Source organism: Pempheris klunzingeri, chromosome 19, assembly GCF_042242105.1.
Source record: "Pempheris klunzingeri isolate RE-2024b chromosome 19, fPemKlu1.hap1, whole genome shotgun sequence".
Lineage (NCBI taxonomy): Eukaryota > Metazoa > Chordata > Actinopteri > Acropomatiformes > Pempheridae > Pempheris > Pempheris klunzingeri.
Genome location: NC_092030.1, coordinates 10,165,264 through 10,187,652, shown reverse-complemented (window position 1 = coordinate 10,187,652; position 22,389 = coordinate 10,165,264). Strand labels below are relative to the sequence as shown.

The window sequence follows — 22,389 nt, the reverse complement described above, 5'->3', positions numbered from 1 at the left end:
CTTCAATCTGAAGATGACAGCTTTCATGTGCAATCTGCCTTTGATGAGTTCTTGTTCATTTCTTGTTTACTTGACTAATGTTGTTTTTTCTCGTTGGCACTGGCATACATGTTATGTTTCCATCACTGCTACAGATAAGGTAGCTCAGCATAGAACTGCATGATGATGCATCCTTTTATCTTCAGCGCAGATAATGATAACTGAAGTCCACATGTAGGCTACTGTGTCACACTGTGGGATGTCAATAAACAGAACCAGGTTGTCTTATCCTTATTGACTAAGCACTTTGATAATCCTCATCAGTAAAGAGGAAGTTTACCAAGCTCCCATTTGAAGGTGGACATTTTCCCAGAAACAACTGACACATCATACCAGTGAATCATGCCACATTGTGAACTAGTTCCTGCACCACACAAATCTAAAAGATTTAAATCATGATATAGTCAGTCACGATACAACAGGAAACTCCTTATTACATGTACAAGTTGAATTTGTTGTGATGGATATCTTGCAAGTATAGTGTAGTGAGGGGTACACGAGGTTTGGGGCTTGACCCTACGTAACACCTGTGATCCAGGACATGAAAAGACAGCCTCTGTGCTTGTTGTCAAAAAGCTGCATGCTCAGCATCACTGGTCTGACATGAAGGGGGTGGTGTTGACAGGACAGCTGAAAAATGATGCAAATGTCACAAATGATCTAAAACTGCTGTTTGGTGCCACTCATTTGAATAATGGTGCAATTGATAAAATGCGTACATGGCATGAAGTATTAAAGGTTAAATCCAGTTTTAGAACAAGCTACAATGGCTGTGATGTAATTCTTTGGAGTTACCTCGCCCATCCATTGAAAGTGCTTGTTTGTGCCACTGACAGGGTCAGATTGGAAAGGATCCCTCCAGAGATCCTTTTTTGTTTAATGAGAAACAACTGTTATGTCACTCAGTTCAAAGTGACTAGACTCATTTTACCTTGCAGTAAATGTAATGTTTTTGTCGATGGATTTTACGGTCTATCTGTAGGGATCTTTTCTGTGATTTTGTCAGACACTTCAAATAACAATCTGAGCCTGTCAGAGGCAAAAACAAGTACATATAGCAGCTGTACTTTGACTGGTGCAGTTGCTCCAAAGGATCACATTACAGTCATTGTAGCACATTCATAGCCTGTTCGCAGCTATCGGATAAGGTGATCTACTCTACCAATTCCAAATCTTTTTTGGAACCTACCTTTAGTACCTACTAATTATTTAGTAGGTACTAAAAGGGCCCAGTTGTAAAATTACTGGAGTTATCCTTTAACTCAGATGGTGCCAACCAGGGACGCTTTGACCTATTAGGGCAAAGCAATATGTTGTTGAGCCTTAACCTACCACATTCACTCACAAATTTATTTAGGAATATCCATCTGAGTGAGCTGGCTGGTTGTTGCCAGCATGCTGTTAGCTGATGATGTAGTAGGCAGAGAGGAATATATAACTTTCTATGGAAGGCTGTGTGATTGTATGGGTGCAGGTAAAACAGGGCTGATGCTGGAACACACTGTTGAGCCTTCATGTTTGTGGGACAAACTCAATGAAATTCCAGTTATAGAGAGGGTGCACAGCATGTTCTGTTCTTTGTTAATGCAGGTCAAGGGACATTATTCACGAAAGGTTTCTCATACCAGAGGGATTGCTAGCTAGTGTGCATCATCTTTCCATCCTGGGAGAAGTATCCCTTCGTTGTTGCTGTTCCAGAGGTTTATTCCACTTTTTCCCTGTTTTTTGTTTTGTTTTTACTATATGAATTGAGGGTCTAAGGATAGAGGGTGTTGTATGCTGTACAGATTGTAAGGCCCCTGAGGCAAACTGTGATTTATGATTTTGGGCTATATGAATATAATTTGACTTGACTTGACTAGTGATTAAGTCCAGTGGACCTAGATACACAGTGATGGTGGTTGGATAACTGAGTAGGCCATGACATGAAACTGTACAGCCTATTTTCCACTGCAGGGCCTAATGACCAAAACACTATTTAACATGGATTTGGGGCTTTCACAGAAATGCGTATCCATTGGTAACTGAGCACAGTATAAACCGAAATACAAATACTAAATTAAGTTAGACACTTGATTTGAACACAGCCCCTCTCCATATGACCACAAGTTCAGGTTCATTGCAACACACTGAATTATTGAATGCCAAGCAATTCAACATTTGAATGTACTACATCATCCGAATGATATGCCATTATGTGGTAGCATGTCCTTGTAGCTCTTGTGGTTTTTGTGTATTATGTGAATTTTTGTGAGTTTTTGCCTGTTTTTTCAACCAACAATGTTGACTACAGCTTGGAGAAAGTTGTATACACAAGGGAAAGACTCCTCTCATTGCAATGGACTGGACAAGGAGTTACACCATCCCAGCTGAGCTGAAGAAGCTGTATTTCAGGTGCAGTGCTGAATCCAAGCGTAAGGCTAAGCTAGCAGCTTGGAGAAGGAGATACAAGCAGCCTTTACCATCGATTGTCATGGGAAATGTCAACTCTTGGTCTAACAAGTGTGACAAGCTAGAGGCACTTGTGAAGAACCTACAAGTATACTGTGAGTGCAGTCTAATGTGTTTTATGGAGAGCTGGCTGAATGATAGCATCCCTGACTGCAGTGTGAGCAGACAGAGACGTCAGAGGGAGTGGAAAGAACAAAGTTGAAGGACTAATTAGGACATGATTTGTGATGAACAGATGATGCAACCCTGGTCACATCACTGTAAAGGATCAGGATGCTGAAATGTTGGCTGTCTGTCTCAGACCTTACTACGTGCCAAGGGAGTTTTCTCACATCGATGTCCACTGTTGTTTACATTAAACTACTAGCTGTGCCTGGAGCTGCATGTGACACCATCCACAAGATGCTGTTGCGAGGATACAGACCCAGCACCCTGATGTATTCATTGTGATATGAGGCGATTTCAAACATATTAGCCGCACCTCCCATCTGAGTGGCTTTACATAGTATGTTGGCTACACAAGGGAAAGCAGGACACTTGAACTGCTTTATGCAAATACTTTATGCAAATACAATGTCATACACTGCTTCAGCCCTTCCACCACTCGGCAGATCAGACCACAACCTGGTCTTTTTGAAGTCTTCTTACAAACCCTGAGAACAGAGGCGGTCTGTAACCACCTGCACATTCAGGAAGTGGACACCAGAGGCCAGAGATTCTCTTAGGGCCTGATTTCACAGATTGGGATGTACTCTTGGGGACAATAACAATAAGTTGGACACTGACATTGACAGAATGGTTGACTGCACTGCAGACTACATTAACTTCTGTGGGGACACGGTTATACCAGCAGTTTATTTATAGGCGCCTTTCAAGGCACTCAAGGACACCTTACAGTAAAAACAATAAAATACATTAAAATGGCAGAAAAAAAATACAAATAAAAAATACATTAAAAACAGGTAATGGAAAGTGCAGCGAGTCATGGAGAATATATAAGGTTATTATATTTACACGTTGCATTGTTTAAAAAACGAATCAGACACATTACAGATACTTTGCATACTGCATATTGCTCTTTTCAGCCTCTTTCTGAACACTGTGTTTTAGCTATTGGCACCTATAGGCTCCCCTCCTGCAAAGCACAATCTGCTCTGATTTGTCATCTCAGACAAGACTGGGCCTGCACCACTCACCCCTGCATCAGCTCTGCCCTGTCCAGAGGTTAGTCACTGCTCTGAAGGGAGTGGCTGAGAAACATGCTTACGCCAAATTCAACCTACTGCAATGAAATAATAAACATTAAACATGGCAAAGCTTACAGTTTCAAAATCTGAAGTCAGGTTACAGACTGCCGCTATTAATTTGTCCTTGCGCTTGTACCATTTGCACCCATCATGAAGAAAGCAGTCCCCAGTAAAACAGGTATGTTTTACACTTGCTGTGTAGACGTTTCCATCGCAAGTTCAACCAAAATATAATACATCTACTGGGCCTTCACTTGATGGTGGGAGGATCTGAAGATTGTTGCGAGTGTTTGCAGCTAATAACAGGACAATTGTGTATTCTGCTCATACCTTCAGCAATTAATAACCAGAGCTTAACCACATAGCAATGGCAAACAGAGAACTGGATTCAAGTTTTCAGTGGGCAGGACTGTTAGCCTGCTGAAGGGCTGAAGGAGGTCACATGTTTAGCATATCCATAATTCCATGCATGTGACGTGACATACAAGTCCAACTAAACTAAACGGAGCATCACTAACATGGATCAGGAGAAAAAGGGAGAGGATGGTCTTATCTCAATAGTTTGACAGTCTCACACCAGGGGCACAAAATATTGAAATATGTATTTTGCATAATATGCCCCCTTTAACAGTAGATCACATGACAAACCCACAGATAATTATCACAGACCTTTTCAGCGTCTTTCAGCTCATTGTTGATTTATGGCCCATAGGTTTACTGCTTTGGTTCAGTCACCATTCTCATCAGCCTTGTTTCCAAAACAGAGCCGAGGGGAGAGTATATTCTCTTCCTATATTGGACTTGCATTTGCCAGTCTGTCTGTACCTGCAGCACTTGGTACAGGCACATGAAACATTCTCTTTCAGTCTTTATTTGGAACTGAAAGAGGCAGGTATGATGATGGAGTATTCTGCTTCTAAATTCGATTCCGGTGTTTAATTTACAGTACTGTGACTATGTTATGAAAGAGCAATGTAAGACAGTTGTAACATGCCTATAGAGACCAGATTGGAATGCCCGCAGAGGGAGTTAAATCGCTCTTGGAATCATGTTTGGAGTGGGAAAGTGGCCAGGTTGTCCAGTGTTCTGGCAGTCTGTTGCAAGAGGGTGTGTCTGCTCTCCCTGCCTTATCTGCAGAAGGCATCAAAAGGAGTCAGAAGGAGGATTGTGTGCTCGTGTGAGATTTTTCGTTGAGAGGAGGAGGAGACCCCCATGTAGGGAGAGAAACCATGAGACTGCCAACTCCTGAGGATGTCAAAACATTTGGAAAAACTTGAAATTACAAATGACATCCTCTAAAGTAGATCCAAGGACAGAGCTAGTAAGAAAAGGTATCAGCTTGTGCTGCCCACATCACTCAGGCCCGTCGCTCTCAAAGGAACCCATGATGATGCCGGCCAACAAGGCCAGGGTAGGATGCTTCGTCTGGCGCACCCAAGATCCTTTTGGTCAGGGCCACTTCAGGGCAACTTCAGTCTCCTCTGAACAGTTGATGTCAAAATGGATCCGCTACTCTCTAAAGCATTTATGTGGGCTCTAATCTGAGGTGCTGTTAATTTGCAGTTTCTGAGGCTGCTAACTCTAATGAATTTAGCAGCTCTTGGTCTTCCTTTCCTGGGGAGGTCCTCATGAGACCCAGTTTCATCACAGTATTTGCAATGGTTTTGGCGACTGCACTTGAGACATTTCATGTTCTTGAAATTTTCTGGATTGACTGAACATGTCTTGAAATAATGATGGACTATTGCTCCTCTTTATTTAGTTGAGTGTTCTTTGCTATAATATGGATTAGAACAGTAGTTTAATGGGGCTATTCAGTGTATAGAACTGTGTGCCAATCCTACCTCTGCACAACACAACTGAAGGTGTCAACGCATACAGACGGCAAGACATTCCACAAATTAACCCTTGAAAAGGCGCATGTATTAACTGAAAACCATCCCAGGTGACGACCTCCTGAAGCTGACTGAGAGAATGCCAAAAGTTGCAAAGCTGCCACCAAAGCAAATGTTGGCTACTTTGAAGAATCTAAATAAACACAACATAATTCCATGTGTTCCTTCATAGTGTTGGTGTCTTCAGTATTAATCTACAATATAGAAAATATGAAAATAAAGAAAAAACATTAAATCAGAAGGTGTGTCCAAACTTTTGTCTCGTACTGCATATGTATAGTAGAGTGCAAATGTCTTAGGCAGGTGTGAAGAAATGCTATAAAGTGAGAATGCTTCCAAAATTGTTTATTTTTATTGATTTGCTAAATGCAAAGTGAGCAAACAGAAGAAAAATGTAAATCAAATCAATATTTGGTGTGACCCCCACAGGCAGATACTTGTCCATGATGCAATACCATCAGGGAGGCGTCTGATTGGCCCTAAATTTATTCTGCGGCAGGACAACCACCCTAAGCATAGCATGGTGTGGCCCTCACAGAGCCCTGATCACAACATCTGTCTGGGATTACATGAAGAGACAGAAGGATTTGAGGCAGCCTACATCATATGATCATACTAGAGGGGCAGCTGTGGCTCAGAGGTAGAGTGGGTCATCCCTTAATTGGAAGGTTGGTGGTTCGATCCCCAGCTATGAGTCACATGTTGAAGTGTCCTTGGAGCATACTTGAAGCAAGCTTCAGTGTTCCTCGTGAATGTGAGGAGGTAATGTAAAACCGCTTTGAGTAGTTGAAATGACTAGAAAGACGCTATACAGACCATTTACATCAGAAGATCTGTGGTTAGCCGAGTTCCTTCAAAAACTATGAGCAAGTGTACCTAGAAGAAGTGATGCTGTTTTGACATAAAGGGTTTTGATTGATTAACTCTTTCATAGCTTCACTCACTTTGCATTTTGTAAATTGATATAAATAAACAATTAAATTTCATCTTTTTTAAAGCATTCTTACTTCTCAGCATTTCTTCACACCTGCCTAAAACCTTTGCACAGTAAGTTAGGATTATCCGATGAAACCCGGAGCATTAAAATTCAGTTTTTTAATGCAATGCAATTATTTCAGTTGAACAACCTTCAAGCTTTGCCACATTTGGTCCGGTTGGTCTGGCTGGGGGGCAGGAGATGCTGTGTATACTGCTCCTAATCCAGAACCCTTGCTTCCTTTACTAGTGCCGATGAGTGTATTTCTGGCATTGGCAATACCTGTTTCAGCAGTAAAGGCAACAAGAATAACTGATTAAAACTAAATGTGGCAAAGCTTGAAGAAGCTATGGTGAATGGTGATGATATGACACATACACAATAGTGTTTAGTAGGATACAGTCGTTGTTGTTTTTGGTCTGCACATAAGATTTATTGACAATAAGAAAAACACAGAATACACCACATCTTTGAAAATGATCCTCACGTGCTTTATACCCTTATGCTCTATCTAGATACCTAATATTTTGTCATATTCCTTTACCATCTTTAACATAGTGTACACATTCAACAGCTTCCAACATGCAAAATCTTTGATAAAGTATGTTTAGTGTTATTAAACCCACATGCTTTACTGAATACATCATGCGATAAACTAATTAATGTGATGTTATTGTAGTTTTACTGTTTTTCTCCACCTACTGTAACAGATGTAGTCATAGTTGAACATTTAAAATATCTTTTGATGAAGAGATGTGTTGGTTGGAAGACCAGCATTATGCCATTAGCCACAGCACAGCCCATGAAGCTATGATTCTTTTGTGTTGGTCTCCATAGTTACCCTGTTAATGACTCAAGTGACAGTCAGCTGTCTTTTGTGTTTGTCACTGGCCTCTCTGTTCTACCCTTACTCTTTGATTTCTTTTTGCTGGGGCTTTGAATCCTTGTTTCCTTTGACAGGTGACATCATATGTTTTGGATTTGTGTATTTGTTTCTAACCCAGATGGAGATGTCAGTTGCTGCAAGTGGCCAGGTGATGTCTGGTAACCGTCAACATTCTAGCATGGTTAAGAGGAGGAGGTGGGGAGGTTTGAGGCAGCAATGGAAGCTTCTGGGGTTGTTTGAGATTGATCAGCAGCATGAGTTCTACAGCCTGACCTCCATGATGAAGGAGGGATTGACAACAGCCACCCGAAATACCATTGACAACCCACCTTCAGTGAGTATGGATCAGACATCATCATCTAAACATATGCATATACGAAATATTCAAAATCTACCAATTAAGTATTCAAATGAAAGATTCAATCTTACTCTAAAGTAAGGGTATATTACTCTGTGCATTAAAACACCATGTAAGTTTCCAAATGAATATAGCCAAATTAAATACATAAATGCTTGAAAATGCTTCAAGCCAGTAGTTCACTCATATGAAAAACAAGTATACACACACAAAAACAAACAGGATAACCATGAATAATGATACTGATGGTAAATGGACTGCACTGGAATAGGAGATTTCTGTCCCCTTCGACCACTTACATGCTTAAACATTACATTGACATTCATCCATTCATGCACTGACAGGAGGTTGCCAACCCTGCCATCAGGAGGAAACTAATCATTCACATGCATTCACAGACTGAAGCTGTGCTTCAGGGGTGGTTTGGGGTTCAGTGTCTTGCCCAAGAACACTTCGACATGCAGACTGCAGGAGCTGGTGATCGAACCTCAGATTTCGGTTGGTGGACGACCCACTCTAGCTCTGAGCCACAGCCACCAAGATCAGTTTATCTTAGCCTTCATAAAAACATTTATAAAACGTCATTTGAACATATAACTTTCATTAATATGAGGGATGCTCTCTAAAGCTGTTGTCAGAGATGGGCAAAAATATATCATAAGTTATTTTGATACAAGATTCAAAACACTGTTGGAACCCCACCCTTTCAAGATGGTGCGATCACTTGTTTCATTAGGCTCATTTGGAAAGTGGATGAGATCAGGCAGCAGGGGGTGTCCACAAAAAACTATCAAGTTGGACAGTTTCCAGCAGCCTTCAAATGATAGACAGGAAGTAATAGAAATATTAACATCCTAAAAGATGAATCTATATATGACTAAATATATGCTTCACCTCAGTTGTCCACTTACTAAGGTTAACCAATACATTTACCAGAACTGTGACTCAGTGTGAATAATTATTCATTTGTATTCATGTGTGGCCAGAGACAAACAGATACTTTGCACATAAATTCCACTTTATTACTTGCCCACTGAATGGGCAATAAGTGTGAGAATAAGTGTGTGATTCCACTGTTATAACTGAGAAGAGAATCAAAGAAAGATTGGACAGATTTTAGCCTACATAGAAAATTTATGTAAAGGCAATGTCATTGATAAATCATACAATACCTTCATTTAAGATATTGAACTACTGAATTAATAGTCCAAACATTCTCACAGCTACATAAATTAGCTATACACATGGAGAAAATGCAGCAATGCTTTATAATAATCTTTATTTATTGGTTGTTGTATATAAAAATGTCCCCTTTTCAGGTAAATCTCACCGGGTGCATCTGTAGTGCATCTTGCATCAAGAGTAAATGACACGGTCTAAGTCGCGGGCCAAACAGGCTCAACATTTAGTGAAGACTCTAAAAGTGACTCTTTTATTATAGTATATAATATAATATTATAATAATATATATTTTATCAAGAAATATGAATGTAAACAGCCAAACTTCAACAACTTTTCCTCAATAAAATAAACAGAATTTTAAATAATTTTTTTCTTTTTATACTATCCTGATATTTTGTCTCATAATGTCGTCTTATATTTATATTCTTTAATTATGGCCATTATCAGCTCCACAAATAAGACACACAGGTTTACCTCCGACAGTCAAACAGGTAAAACTCTGCCCCCCACCTGCTTTGAAAGTCTCAGTTTTCAAAGTCCACTTTTCGTTTAGCCATTTATTTTGGGGGGGCTAGCTTAATGGCGCGTTTCCACTAGTACCTACTCCGTACCTACTCAGAGTAGAGCTGAGTAGGTACTAGTGGAAACACGCCATGAGTGTCGCTATAACAGCGCTGAGCGAGGCATTGATCCGATGATCGGTGTGTCATTATACCTGCGGGAGGAGGGGCTGCTGCACGGGTCCTGACTAGCGCGGCAGCTGTTCAGTGCATTGTGGGACTTGTAGTATGAGAGGTGGGAGTGCTGTTTACCGACAGGCCATTCTTAATAGACACATAAAATTATCTCGCGGGCCGTATATAATTGTATCGTGGGCCGGATGTGGCCCGCGGGCCGTGAGTTTGACATATATGTCATATTATTATGATACTATCAGGATTTGTGGAGCATATTATGCTGGATGTGTGTGGCAAATTTCAAGGCAGTTGAACCAGCCATGTGGGTGTCAATTTGGAATATGAATTATAGCTATCGTTTTTCATTTGCACAATATTTTCTTAAGCCACCTCTCCTTATCCACTTACACTCCAGTTGCACATTCATGTGAATGGGGAGTGGAAGTGGGTTACAAACCTTCCAACAGCAAGTCTAAAAAAGAAATGCCACCAAAGAGACTTGGGGGTAGGTTTTAATTTCCTCTCGGCAAAAAATGCTGATGTGAAACTATAGTTATGAAAAGTTACGAGGGCATGCAAAGTTCATCCCAAAGCTTGCTGCTGTATTTATACAATACTCACACACACGCGCACACATACACACACACACAAATATATGTAATTATTATATATATTATTATTATAATACAAAAAAACTATTCTGCTAATATCGATAAGATTCAATTACAAACAATAAAACTGCTGCATCATTTCCTGTAAATCCCTCATTTGTGGAATGGCAGTTTGAATCTAGAGTGGGAATGGCAGCCACAGCCACAAAAGAACAAGTTTTAACCCTTTAACCTTCTGCTCAACCATATGGTAGAGCACATTTTGACTCACTATATCTTACTGAAAACATGTTTTACTTACGACATCTCAACCGTTTGGTAGAGGCCAGTATTTCAAAAAATGTGGGGTCTGTTCATAAAAAAAACATAGATTTTTGTAATTAGTGCCCCAAGGAAATAAAATATATAAAGAATACATTTTTTCATTGCTTTTTTTCTTGGTGAGGAGGTGTAGTTGTGCATTAGAGCCTTGTTAACCTGTGACATTTAGACACTCTCTGAGTCAGAACTTAAGCTGGATCATTTGTTCTGTACTCACCCCCTGAGCCAAAGAACGAGTGAGTCACAGTTGTTCAGTAGCTACCCAGTACAAAGCACACACCCTGAGATGAAGAAGAGCAACAATTTATTTCGCTAATGCTCCTCTCAGATCCTCATCAGCCTCATCAAAGGACTCTTGCCAGAGGACCTGAAAAGCCATGCTGGCGGCTGCCACATATTGCAAGCATGTCAGAGAAATAGGCTGGTGCAAGACGTGGATCAAGTGCTTTAAAGACTATTAGGAATTTGAAATCAATACTGGAAATGGCAGGCAATTAATACAAGGGCATTTTAATGGATGTAGTGTATTGTCTTCTTTTGTTCCTAGTCAGCACTTGAGCAGAGCTGAGTTCTGAATCAAATGTAATTTTACTACTTTTTTGTGTAGCCCAGATAGAGGAAGTCAAGCCTGCTGGATATAAAACTATGCATTAGCGTCTCTGTGTCACTCAGAGTGAAAAAGGATTACTATTTGACTAATGTCTTTCATATTATGAAAAGCAGACTAGGTAGCATTCCCCCCAAAGTTAAGTTCAGAGTTCAAGTCAACCCCAGGTTGTCATAAAGAGTTTAGTTTTGTTGCCAGTTTTGCTCTGAGCCTTAAAATCTAACTAATTCTTAACTAATGCTTGACTAAAAATTATCCTGGTTGAGATGTAAAATGATTTGTAACATCCATGCACTAATATCTGAAATAGTGTCAGCTAAAAAGACCGCCATTTGCTAAATGCAGCAGTTGTTTTCCTCCTTCATGTGAAAATTTGCAAATGCCACAGCTGAAAGGGGGAATTCCCTTCTGAACAAGGCCTTAAACCAGAGAGTGGTATGCAGTGTCCACCCTGCCGCTGCTGAATGTCACAACAGTCACAGGGCAGTTCAACACACAGTGTTGCTGCTTCACCCTAATCCCAGCCAAACACACTCTGCTGACTCAGCAGGCTCATGCATGACTATCCTGTCTGTTGTATCTGCACAGTCCCAAAAACACACACACACACACACACACACACACACACCTTTTATGTAGAATATACAATGGTTGTAGACATATTTTTACCCCTTCACTTCACATATTTTAAATATTTACTGTGTTAGACTAAACTGTCAGACCCTTTATTCAATATTGATTATTCAGGATCATGCTGCTGGGAATTTTTTTAACCGGAAACAGTCCCATTAAGGATAGAAAAATGCACACACACACACACTGCGCTGATCAGTGCTGAGATTGCAGACACGATGCAGACTGCATCCAAACCTCTTCTTTATTATTTCTTGTTGTTGTATTTTGTCATTTATCTGGTTCTGGATATGACACTGTAAGGACAATTAACTTGCACTTCGCATTTGTTTTTTAGCCTTCCTGTTGGGCCCCTGTGGGGGGCTTAACAGTACATTTGACTGGGGGGGAGATCCAGCAGGGAACTTTTTCAAATTGACTTCTTGTATTAGACTAAACAACAAAAAAAACTTGGTGTGGTCCTCAACAAAAGAAATGCAATTTGCCTATCTAGTAGTAGCAGTAAAGGGCCAATTATCCCTCTTAGTCTTGATGTACGTACATGTTAGCAATAAGTGTCACTGAGGCAGTCAAACCCACTAATTAGAGACAATGTCTACATAGTTTAGTTGATATATAGTGTAGATGCTCTATAGTAGTTCTATCTAGTAATTTAAATCAGGTGTGGACTCCCAAAATCAAGCCCAGTCCAGTTCAAGTGTGTCTGCTCAGTACATATATGAGTTTCTGTATATTTCTAGTATATTTCTGTTCAGCTTCATAATATTTAAAAATGTATGTATGTATGGCTTGTGTGTAGATTGAAGACTTAATGGACTGAACAAATAATGGTATTTTAATGCATGATAAAACACTGAGTATTATATGAGCACATACTGTATATATAATAGTATCATACACTGCATATATTTATCTAAACAATGCATTTATGTGTGAAATATACAGCATATAGAATTTAATGGTAGTATTATTTAGTACTTAGCCCCTAACGGTGACACCTTATCTTTCTCCCACTGTAGAATGAACTGTCAGATGATGATTTCAGATTACAGGTCACTCATATTCATAAGGTAAGTGGGTGTGTCTTTGTCTCAAAAACTAACAGAACTTAAATTGATTATTGTGTTAAATGCCTCCACTTATATAATTAGTTGAGTATGCATTCGTGTGTGTGTGTGTTTCTATAGGATTTTACTATGGAGACGTTTGCAGGCCCAGTGTTTGCCAGCCTGCGTGGCGCTTTAGGAATAACAGAAAATGAGTATCAGCAGTCACTCTGCTCAGAAAACTGCTACCTCCAGTTCATCAGCAACTCCAAGAGCAAGGCCGACTTCTTCCTGACGTGAGTCTCTCACATACACGATTGTTCCACTTTTTCAAAAGAAATAAACAAAACGTTTTGGACTGAGCTCCTATTTGCCTAACCTCAAGCCCTAAATCTATGATCATAACTCTAAACCTAACCCCAACTGTAATCTTAGCCTTAAACCTAACACCTTGCTCAAAAATAACTTGTCAACTTATACATGCACAATGACAGAGGTGTACTTAGTGTGCAAAAGCTACTTCTCATATCCTGCAGTTTAAGAAAACAAGTTAGATATTGAACAAAATATTGAATAAAAATAACAACTTGTCACTATGAAAAGGTCACAGTTTAGGTTGTTGTATTACTGACAGGGTAGAGATCTACTTAATCTCTGCTTTTGAACTTCTAGAAACGATAAACGCTTCTTTTTGAAGACCCAGAACAAAAGGGAGGTCAAGTTTCTTCTGGCCAACCTGAAGATCTACATGGAACATCTGAGGAAATACCCCCATTCACTGCTGGTCAAATTCCTAGGTACACACATCACACACAGACACACTTTCGTATGCACATAGTAACATATTACATGAAATATGAGACTTCTATACTATAAGGTGAAATATAAGAATATAATACGCAATATATAATATTGTATACACACATACTTAAAATATCATAATGTTAAGACAAAAGACAGAAATATTAAAGACAAAAAAATGACCACCTGTTTTAAGTTTTCTTAAAAAAGCTTAACATAAATGGTATTTCTTTATCCAATTTTAATCTTCATGTTTGATTCTGGTTGACTTCTAAATAATTGCATGTAATAACATAATACATAGTATTGTACCACAATATAACATAATAAAATGAACTATAATATGGTATAGTATATCATAATATGTAACAAAATATGTTAACAAATATGGCAAAGATTACAGAATAACAGAGAGACAATGGAGAATGGGAGAGTGGCCTGAGTGTCTCCAATGTGTCTTTGTGTTGTGTAGTGTTTAGTCTTTGGTCTCCACTACTCTTGAGCACCCTGATTGTGGAAGGTAGAAGCACTCCGCTTTCCACCTGGATGGGATGATCTGGTTGCTTAATGAATTTCCCATCTACCACAGCTGCTCATACAATCTACATATTGAGGTTATGTAGGATGGCCTTGATCTTGTCCTTGATCCTCCTCTCCACCACCAGACTCCAGACTGTCCAGCTCCAGCCTGACCACAGAGCTGTCCTTGCTTGTTCATTCTGCTGACCTTGCTAGTGTTTATTCCAGACATAGTAAGTGGCATACCACAGCAAAGAACGGTGCACTGGCTTTTAAAGACTGGTGGGAGATTTTCAAGAGCTTGTTACACACACTGAAGGATCTTAGTCTCCTCAGGAAGAATAGTCTGCGCTGTCCTTCCTGAAGAGGGTGCTGGTATTGTATGAGCTGTCCATGAGACCTGATGTTACTTCATCTCCCTGGACATTAGAGGAGGCTTCCCTCCCCACTGTTAGTCCACTACCAGATCTTTGGTCTTGCTGATATTGAGATGAACAGGTGATTTGTTGCACCATGTGATGAAGCTCTCTCTCTCAGCATCATCATTGATGCAACCAACAATAGTAGATTTGTTGGAAGACTTTAGAGGAAGCAGAAAGGAAGAGATGAAATGTGTAAGTAGTGAGGAGGAATTTTCCCAGTATAGTTCCTTGAGGTGCGACCTCAGAGACATAGCTATCCACTCACTGTGGTATTCCATGATCCAGGATGTAGTGTCAGGGTGCAGTTGCATTGCCAGAAGCCTATCCCTTCCCATCCAGCCCTGCCCTCTAAGCCTTAGAGGACAGGCTGGATGGTGTTCAAGGCTCAGGAGAAGTCAAACAACATGGCTCTTGCAGTGCTTCCCTGCTTCTCCCTCTCTCTAAGTGTGAGAGGGCCCTATACATCAGGAAGATAATGACATCCTCCACTCCGATGTATGACTGGTAAGCAAATTGCAGCAGGTCCATGAAAGCAGTTAACAGCCTCAGGGCCAACCTCTCAAAGGTCCTCATGACATGTGGCATGTAACTTGCGAGGATGCTGTGATGTCCTTTCTTTGGCACTGAAGCCATATAGGAAGTCTCCCATAAATTGGGTATCTTCTACCTCAAGGAAATTGAAGAGGTGCTGGAATACTCCTGCAAGCTGCCCAACACACTTTCAGAACCCTGGAACTGACATTCCAGACTGATTCTGGAGAACTCCTTTTCCACCTGGTTGGGATAAGCGTGCTCCCCACAGAGGGTTGTGGATGTAATGAATGTCTGGCAGTGAGGGGGAGGGGGTTTGCTATGTAAAGCCATCCAGAGTCATGTAGATGTTTGGTAGGAGTGAGGTGGAGGGTGAGAAGGGGTTGTCCTCTGAAGTTTTGGGTGTACTGAGAGAGGAGGAGGTAGTCACTGAGGGGAGAGGAGGAGAGAAGAGTCCACAGGAGAGGTGTGAAGGGGGCAGAGATGGTCTAAAATAAAAAATCAAAAAAGTACCCATCAAATAATTTTTTTCCCAAAGATGGTTTCTGTCATTTTAGGTAGTCATTATCATACTTATATATGTTCAAGTGTTTTCTGACTAGTTAAGTATTAATTTGTTGGTGAAACATTATGATTGGTCGCTGATTGGTCAGAGATGTCACTAGAATTGTCATTTGTGTGACACAGGACATCCTTCACAAACCTGGAATTCTTAAATAGCCAAGCAAGTTTTTATTCACCGAGACTCAGAAAAGACAATCAAGAACACCATGCCTTTGATATTGTTTTTGTGTATTTTGTCATGTGAAAGATGACGTTGTGGCAGTTTCAAGTGCAGTTGCTATGATGATTGGCTAAGAATCCAGCCACAATGAATGGTTACTGTCTGCAGTGGAAAAAACTCAATTTGATACTATATACCGTTTCCTGTTACCAAGTTGAGTCAAGATCTATCTATCTTTACTTATATAGCGCCAATTCATAACAACATTATCTCAACGCTTTCCATAAGAGCAGGTCTGGACCAAGCTCTTTAATTAAGAGAGATGCACAAACAAACAGCAACCAAAATAATAACAGCAATTATAGTACTGATAATATGACTAATAATAAGCAATATGGTAACAGTAAATAACATGACAATAGTTAATATATGAATAATAATAACATGGAAGCCAGAGAACCACAGCAGGAGAACCAGGACCAGGATCCACAGGAACCTGAGGGATGAGAAAAGCACAAAAAGGCTCCAGGGAAGATTCACACAAATCTGTTTTCATATCTATAATTTTGTGAAATACTGGACCCTTGATTTTTTTTTAAATGATACCAGCTGTTACAACAACTTCTAGACATCTCAAATGTGAATAGTTTTTAAGCGGCCATAAGCCAAAATGGTTCAGAATCAATCTCTGTTTTCTAAATTTATCATGTTTTCTATCTACAATTAAGTATTAACTGCAATGAAACTGTAACATTAATATAGTGGTGTCAAATAGTAGTATATAGAAGTATAAATTAGCATAAAATGGAGATACTCAAGTAGAGTCTAAGTACCTCAGTACTTGCGTAAATTTAATTTGTTACTTTCCACTATTGTTCATGTTTGATTATTGTTTATCATCTGAATTCTCAAATTGAATTAGTTGCATACTTAAATAAATAGAAACCAATGGCTGTGTAGGAAAAAGAAAATCAGTTTCAAATGTTAAGGTGCGCTGTAACAACAGAATCTAAAGGTCTTGATTGTAGCACTCACCCACCTCATTTGGAACACCCAGATCAAAATGATACATATTGATTGATGAACACATTTCTCATTTAAAATGCATTTGACTGCACTTATATACTAACACTGAGTCAAAAGATGATGACAAGAGTCATGTAGTGATAAACCCACAGTCACCTGTCACCGGACTCTGCTGCTCCCTTCAGCTCTACACAGCTTTTTATTGACCTAATGTTACCACACACTTAGTATTTTGATTAACACTCACTCTTATTTCAACAAAAGAGTTGGAGACCAAAACTAAACTACTAAAGTAAATGTTGGACTTCAGTTCATTGAGTGGCTAGAAACATGGCTACAATGAATGCTAATGTTACTCTGTCTACTGCTAACATGCCTGCCATGACAAAGTTATAAGATGGAAAGGTGTCAGATAATATGTTACACTGGGCTGAGTATTTTCCCTTTTTTTTCTAGGTGTTCACAGGATCAAAATCCCTCATAGACAGAAGGTACAGATCAAAGTTTATCACTGTTCTATGTGACCTTATATTTTAGAATGATACAAATGATTAAAAATCACATTTCCTTTATTCACTTCTTGCAGAAATACTTTATTGTTATGCAAAGTGTGTTTTATCCAGATGATAGAATCAGTGCCAGGTAAGTTTTCTTTCTTTTTTTGTCCCCCATAAATATAAAGCAGTGATGTAAGTGAGGTATTAACAACGCAGAGACAAGAAGTGCAGCCTCTGTGTGCAGTTTGATTTGTTTTTTGCTTTGCCAGGTATGACATCAAGGGCTGTGAGGTGAGTCGTTGGACAGAACCTGCACCAGACGGAAGCCAGATTATTGTGGTTCTCAAAGACCTCAACTTTGAAGGGCAGTACATCACTCTGGGTAAGGAAACAGACTGTGATGTTTATGTTTGCTGTGAGTCACATACAGCTGTGTAATAGTGGTAAAGGTAGCTTAATAAAACCCCTTACAGGTTAACCAGCATATTGTTTCTAATACAGTGCAAATGCATTCCTCTCTGTGAAGTGAACATGAATTAGATGTACAAACAGATAAACAAATAAACCTAATTCAAATAAAAGTCAAATGCCAATGGTGCATGTAAATACCAGTAGTACTATTCAGTAATTAATCATACTGTACATGATTGCTGTTTTTTGTAATGTTATGTGTATGTGTGTAGACCGGCAGCGTCCTTGGCTACTGCAACAGGTAGAGATCGACACTCACTTTCTCCAGAGGCTCAATGTGTTGGACTACAGTCTCCTCCTGGCCCATCAGCCCTTACATCATGATGAACGCCACCAGAGTCTGTCTTTTGCTACTCTCATCATGAGAACTAAAAAGTCAGTGCCTTTCAGTTGTTTTCCTGACATTACAGTATACAGCATACAGTACTATAGCACACATCATCTGCCAGCCTGCCTATCTTTCCATACTCAGTTTGCCTTTGATAATGGTTATAAATAATTGAATATTTCACTTAATTTCATTATAAATGTCACGTAAACAGATAATAATAACAATAAATGAAGGGATTCTGTCTGAAGAAATGCTACAGGGCTTTTACTTTGAAAGGGAGACAGGAAGTGTTTGTTTAAAAAATATATACATTTGTTTTTGCCATGTATTTGACATATTCTACAGATGTGGACCATAAAACTATTAAAAAGTTGTAATCTTGCTGGTTTGATGTGAAAACATTACAGTTTCACTGCGTTTCTGCTGCGAACCACACGTATGCCACGGAAAAAATAGGCAAGACTCAGAATCTCTAAATGAGCATGTGACACTCACGTGAGCTGCTCTGCTTCTGCGGGCTGTTTGTCTGCGCTAACCCATTAACATGGATGCCAGGCTGGGAATACACTGCCTACCTGAGCATTGCATAACAAAGTAGGAAAGTTATTGACAGCTACATTGATGATTAATTAATACTTACATAGAAAGCAACAACTGAAGGTGCATTCAGACAGGATTAACATTACAGGGGGAGGTGGTACATTCAATATTCCTGGTGCTCCTCTGAAATTTGTTAAGTATAGTGAAATTAGATAAATGACACAAAGAACAAAGTACAATTGCCTAATGTTAGCCATTCTAGCTACTCTGCTCCAGGTGCGGCAAATGTTGTTCATCAGTCCACCACTTTGGGGCAGATTGTTATGAAATTGGGTGCGAACATGAGTGGCCCACAGAGGATGGATTCTACTGACTGGGACCACAAGGAGGTTGACATTTTTGGCTTTTTTTGAAATATCTCAACAACAATTTCCAATATGCCATTAAATTGTTTCACTTATGATGAATTCTGATCACTTTGGTCAACCTCTAGTGTCATCATTGCATCACAATTATGTTCATCCAATACTGATTTATATCCAAGTACCTGCAACACCAGTGGCATTTCCATCAGCCTCAGTTTTACTAAAGTTAAGTGCAAATGGTGGATTGGGGCACCACCACCAAAAACGAGGAAAGGATAACCGTTTTAATTGATTTAGTCTCATAAAAATACTAAACTATCAATTTGGAATTATGTTTTATAATTAATTTAATAATTACTACCAAAATTACCACATTGATAGCTAGCTGAAGGATTTTGGAGTTCTTGGCAGTGTAGAGGTTGGCAGTGTTCACCCTTGTACAACATTAAAGAAGACAGCAGGTATTAAAACATTTACAATCAAACAATCTAACTAAGTCTCTATGACTAAACTAACAAATAATAGGAAGAGTGTGTGTGTGTGTGTGTGTGTGTGTGTGTGTGTGTGTGTAATAAGGCTGAGGAATGTGAGATGGGCCCACAAAGGTGGGGGAGAGAGCCCAAATGGTGATGGCCAGACTCCTGGGTTGTAGGGCACAGGAGACAAAGGAAGCTAAGTGCTGTTAGCTTAGCTTTGTCCCTCAGTGGCCTCTTGAAAACTGTGTGTGTGTGTGTGTGTGTGTGTGTGTGAGAGAGAGAGAGATAAAGGTGCCAGGTTAAGAAAAGATTGTTAGTTGTGTGTAAATTCTGTGTCTGTGTGAACAACTAACATCAACTAAACTCAATGGCTGCACAGTAACTACAACACATCACAATAATCAAACTCACTGTACATTAAAGCAAATCAATACATTAACAGGGGTAAACCATGTATGCAGTAATGCTATGCTAATTATGCCCAGTTAGAGTTTGTTACCAGTCCTTAAAGGGGAGAAGAAGTGTCCTTGAGGATGCTGCTTTCTCAGCCTGTTGCTGGAGGAAAGGTGTGGTTCTTGTCCGCTGCTGTGTGGTTGCAGGATTGAGGAATCCGGTCGCTCCTTTGTTCCTGTTAGTTAGCAGCTCTGTGCTAACTTGCTGGTGTAGTGTTGTTGGTTATCAGCTGGCAGACTCCGGGTCTTACCTGCTGGCGCTGGTCTGTTTAGTTCAGGCAGGACCTTGTGTTGCTACCATGAAGGAGGTGGCCTGCTCTTGTGAGGAGAGGTCCAGGAAAAAGAGCTGGTCTGTCCTCCTCAGGACAGACGTCTCTCCTCCAGTGGAGACAATGGGGAAGAGAGCTGGTCTGTCCTCCTCAGGACAGACGTCTCTCCTCCTCAGGACAGACGTCTCTCCTCCAGGAGAAACAATGGGAAAGAGAGAGTTCAGTGGGAGTAAATTGGTTTTGTTGGCCTGAGGTCGTAAAATCATGTGTGCCATTTTGGCCAATGGTGACTGTGGAGCTGGGTGCAGGGGTGATTTCACACCTATCTGTGAAACTGGGGGACAATGGGGAATGGAGTCCGTAGTTCCACAGACAAAGAAACATGCGGTCTTCACCATGTGCTATTCACCGTATAGTGAAGCACAACAACTGTAATACATTAGCTGAGCCATTGTCTCCAATGGAGTGGGCACCTTTTATTTCTATCAAAGTTATGTCAAATGTCCATTGTCCATTGTTGATATCTGAATGTTTACACTTCAGAATCCTTTACAACGCAATACATAATTGCAGTGACTCATACCTTTTCTCCTCCCTGCAACTTTATCATTTTAGATCTGTGCATCCAGGTTCCAGCCCTATCCACACAGGCACAGCTGCTGTCCCTGGGGCTGTCCCAGAAGATTACTCCTCCTTACCTTTGTCTGAAATAGATGGCAGCTATTTCAAGCAATCACAAGCACTGAATGCATTAAGTGGTGGCATTCTTCAAACATGCCCAGAGCATGTAGGGCCAGCCAGTGATGCAGCTGAGTTTCAAGACTTCAGGGCCCAAAACCGACGCTTGCTGCCCAACTTAAAGAATCCTTTGCATGTCATTGATGGGCCTGAGCAGCGCTACTTCATTGGCATCATTGACATTTTCACAGTTTACAGTTTTAGGAAAAGGCTGGAGCATTTGTGGAAGAGGCTGAGACATCCAGGTCGGTCCTTCTCTACCGTCAGTCCACAGACTTACTGCCTCAGACTGTGTCGCTGGGTACAGGACCATACCAAGTAGATGTAGATGTGTGGTTGAGAGCATGTTCAAACAAGTAAATGGTCCAAAAATATGCATACACAAGATAAGTTTATCTACATCCGTTCCATGGTTCCAATCCTGTTCTTTCCACATGTTCATGACAAAAGCCTGACATCTATGGCGCTGTATTTGTATCTCATTTATAAGTATACTGTATATATTTTGAGCAGAGACAAATATTTTTTGCAGGCAAGTAAATTATATTTTGAGATTACTATCACTTAATGCAATGACTGTCATACACAAACAATGCATAAACAAAACACACCGCAAAGGTATTTAAAGGTATTTAAACCCACTTTAGAACAACCAATTTGGCTGAAATTGCCACACAATGTAACACTTCTCCAAACTGAAAGTACTGGCAAACTTTAAAGCACATGTACTGTAGCAGGGATGTTGAGATAGCAAGAAAGCCACTGTGAGTGCATAGATCAGTGAATTTGAAAGAGGCCAAATAAGTGAAACTACACAAGAGAATATTGTTGTATAGTATATTGTTGTGGTGAATAAACGCATGCAATTACATTTAATGAGCATGTTGAGCACAGAACAGATTGTTGTTTGCTCAAGTTATGATTGCATGATAATTCACCTACTATATATATTTGAGCAAAATACCTTTTGTGCTTAAAATGTTGCATTGTGCACTCAGGATTTTGACACAAATATAATTCTATAGACAGTATCCTTCAGCCACATTCGTTTCCCAAATACAGCGGGGGGGAAAGGCCTCAAAACATGCCTATTCTGAGACATCATAACTCTTTGCTCTATAATAGTAATAACAACAACAACAACAATAATAATGATAGAGATATTCATCTTCAAGAAATATCTATTATTTACCACTACATCAGCTTATTCTTATTTATGCACTCTCTATGTGAATCTTACACAGTAAATGCCCCTGTTCCCAAGGAAGAACATTTAACTCCTGTAATGCTGAAGTGCA

The 22,389-nt window shown here is 39.9% G+C and overlaps 1 protein-coding gene across 1 annotated transcript; it reads left to right on the top strand.

Moving 5' to 3' along the window:
* Positions 1–7,813: 7,813 nt before the first annotated feature.
* Positions 7,814–21,413, top strand: pip5kl1 (phosphatidylinositol-4-phosphate 5-kinase-like 1). The gene is made up of 9 exons (XM_070851084.1): positions 7,814–7,828; positions 12,903–12,953; positions 13,071–13,225; positions 13,602–13,726; positions 17,409–17,443; positions 17,539–17,594; positions 17,719–17,831; positions 18,133–18,312; positions 21,163–21,413. The coding sequence occupies exons 3-9, from the start codon at positions 13,080–13,082 to the stop codon at positions 21,411–21,413; spliced, it is 906 nt and encodes a 301-aa protein (XP_070707185.1). The 5' UTR covers positions 7,814–7,828; positions 12,903–12,953; positions 13,071–13,079.
* The last annotated feature ends 976 nt before the right edge of the window (positions 21,414–22,389 follow it).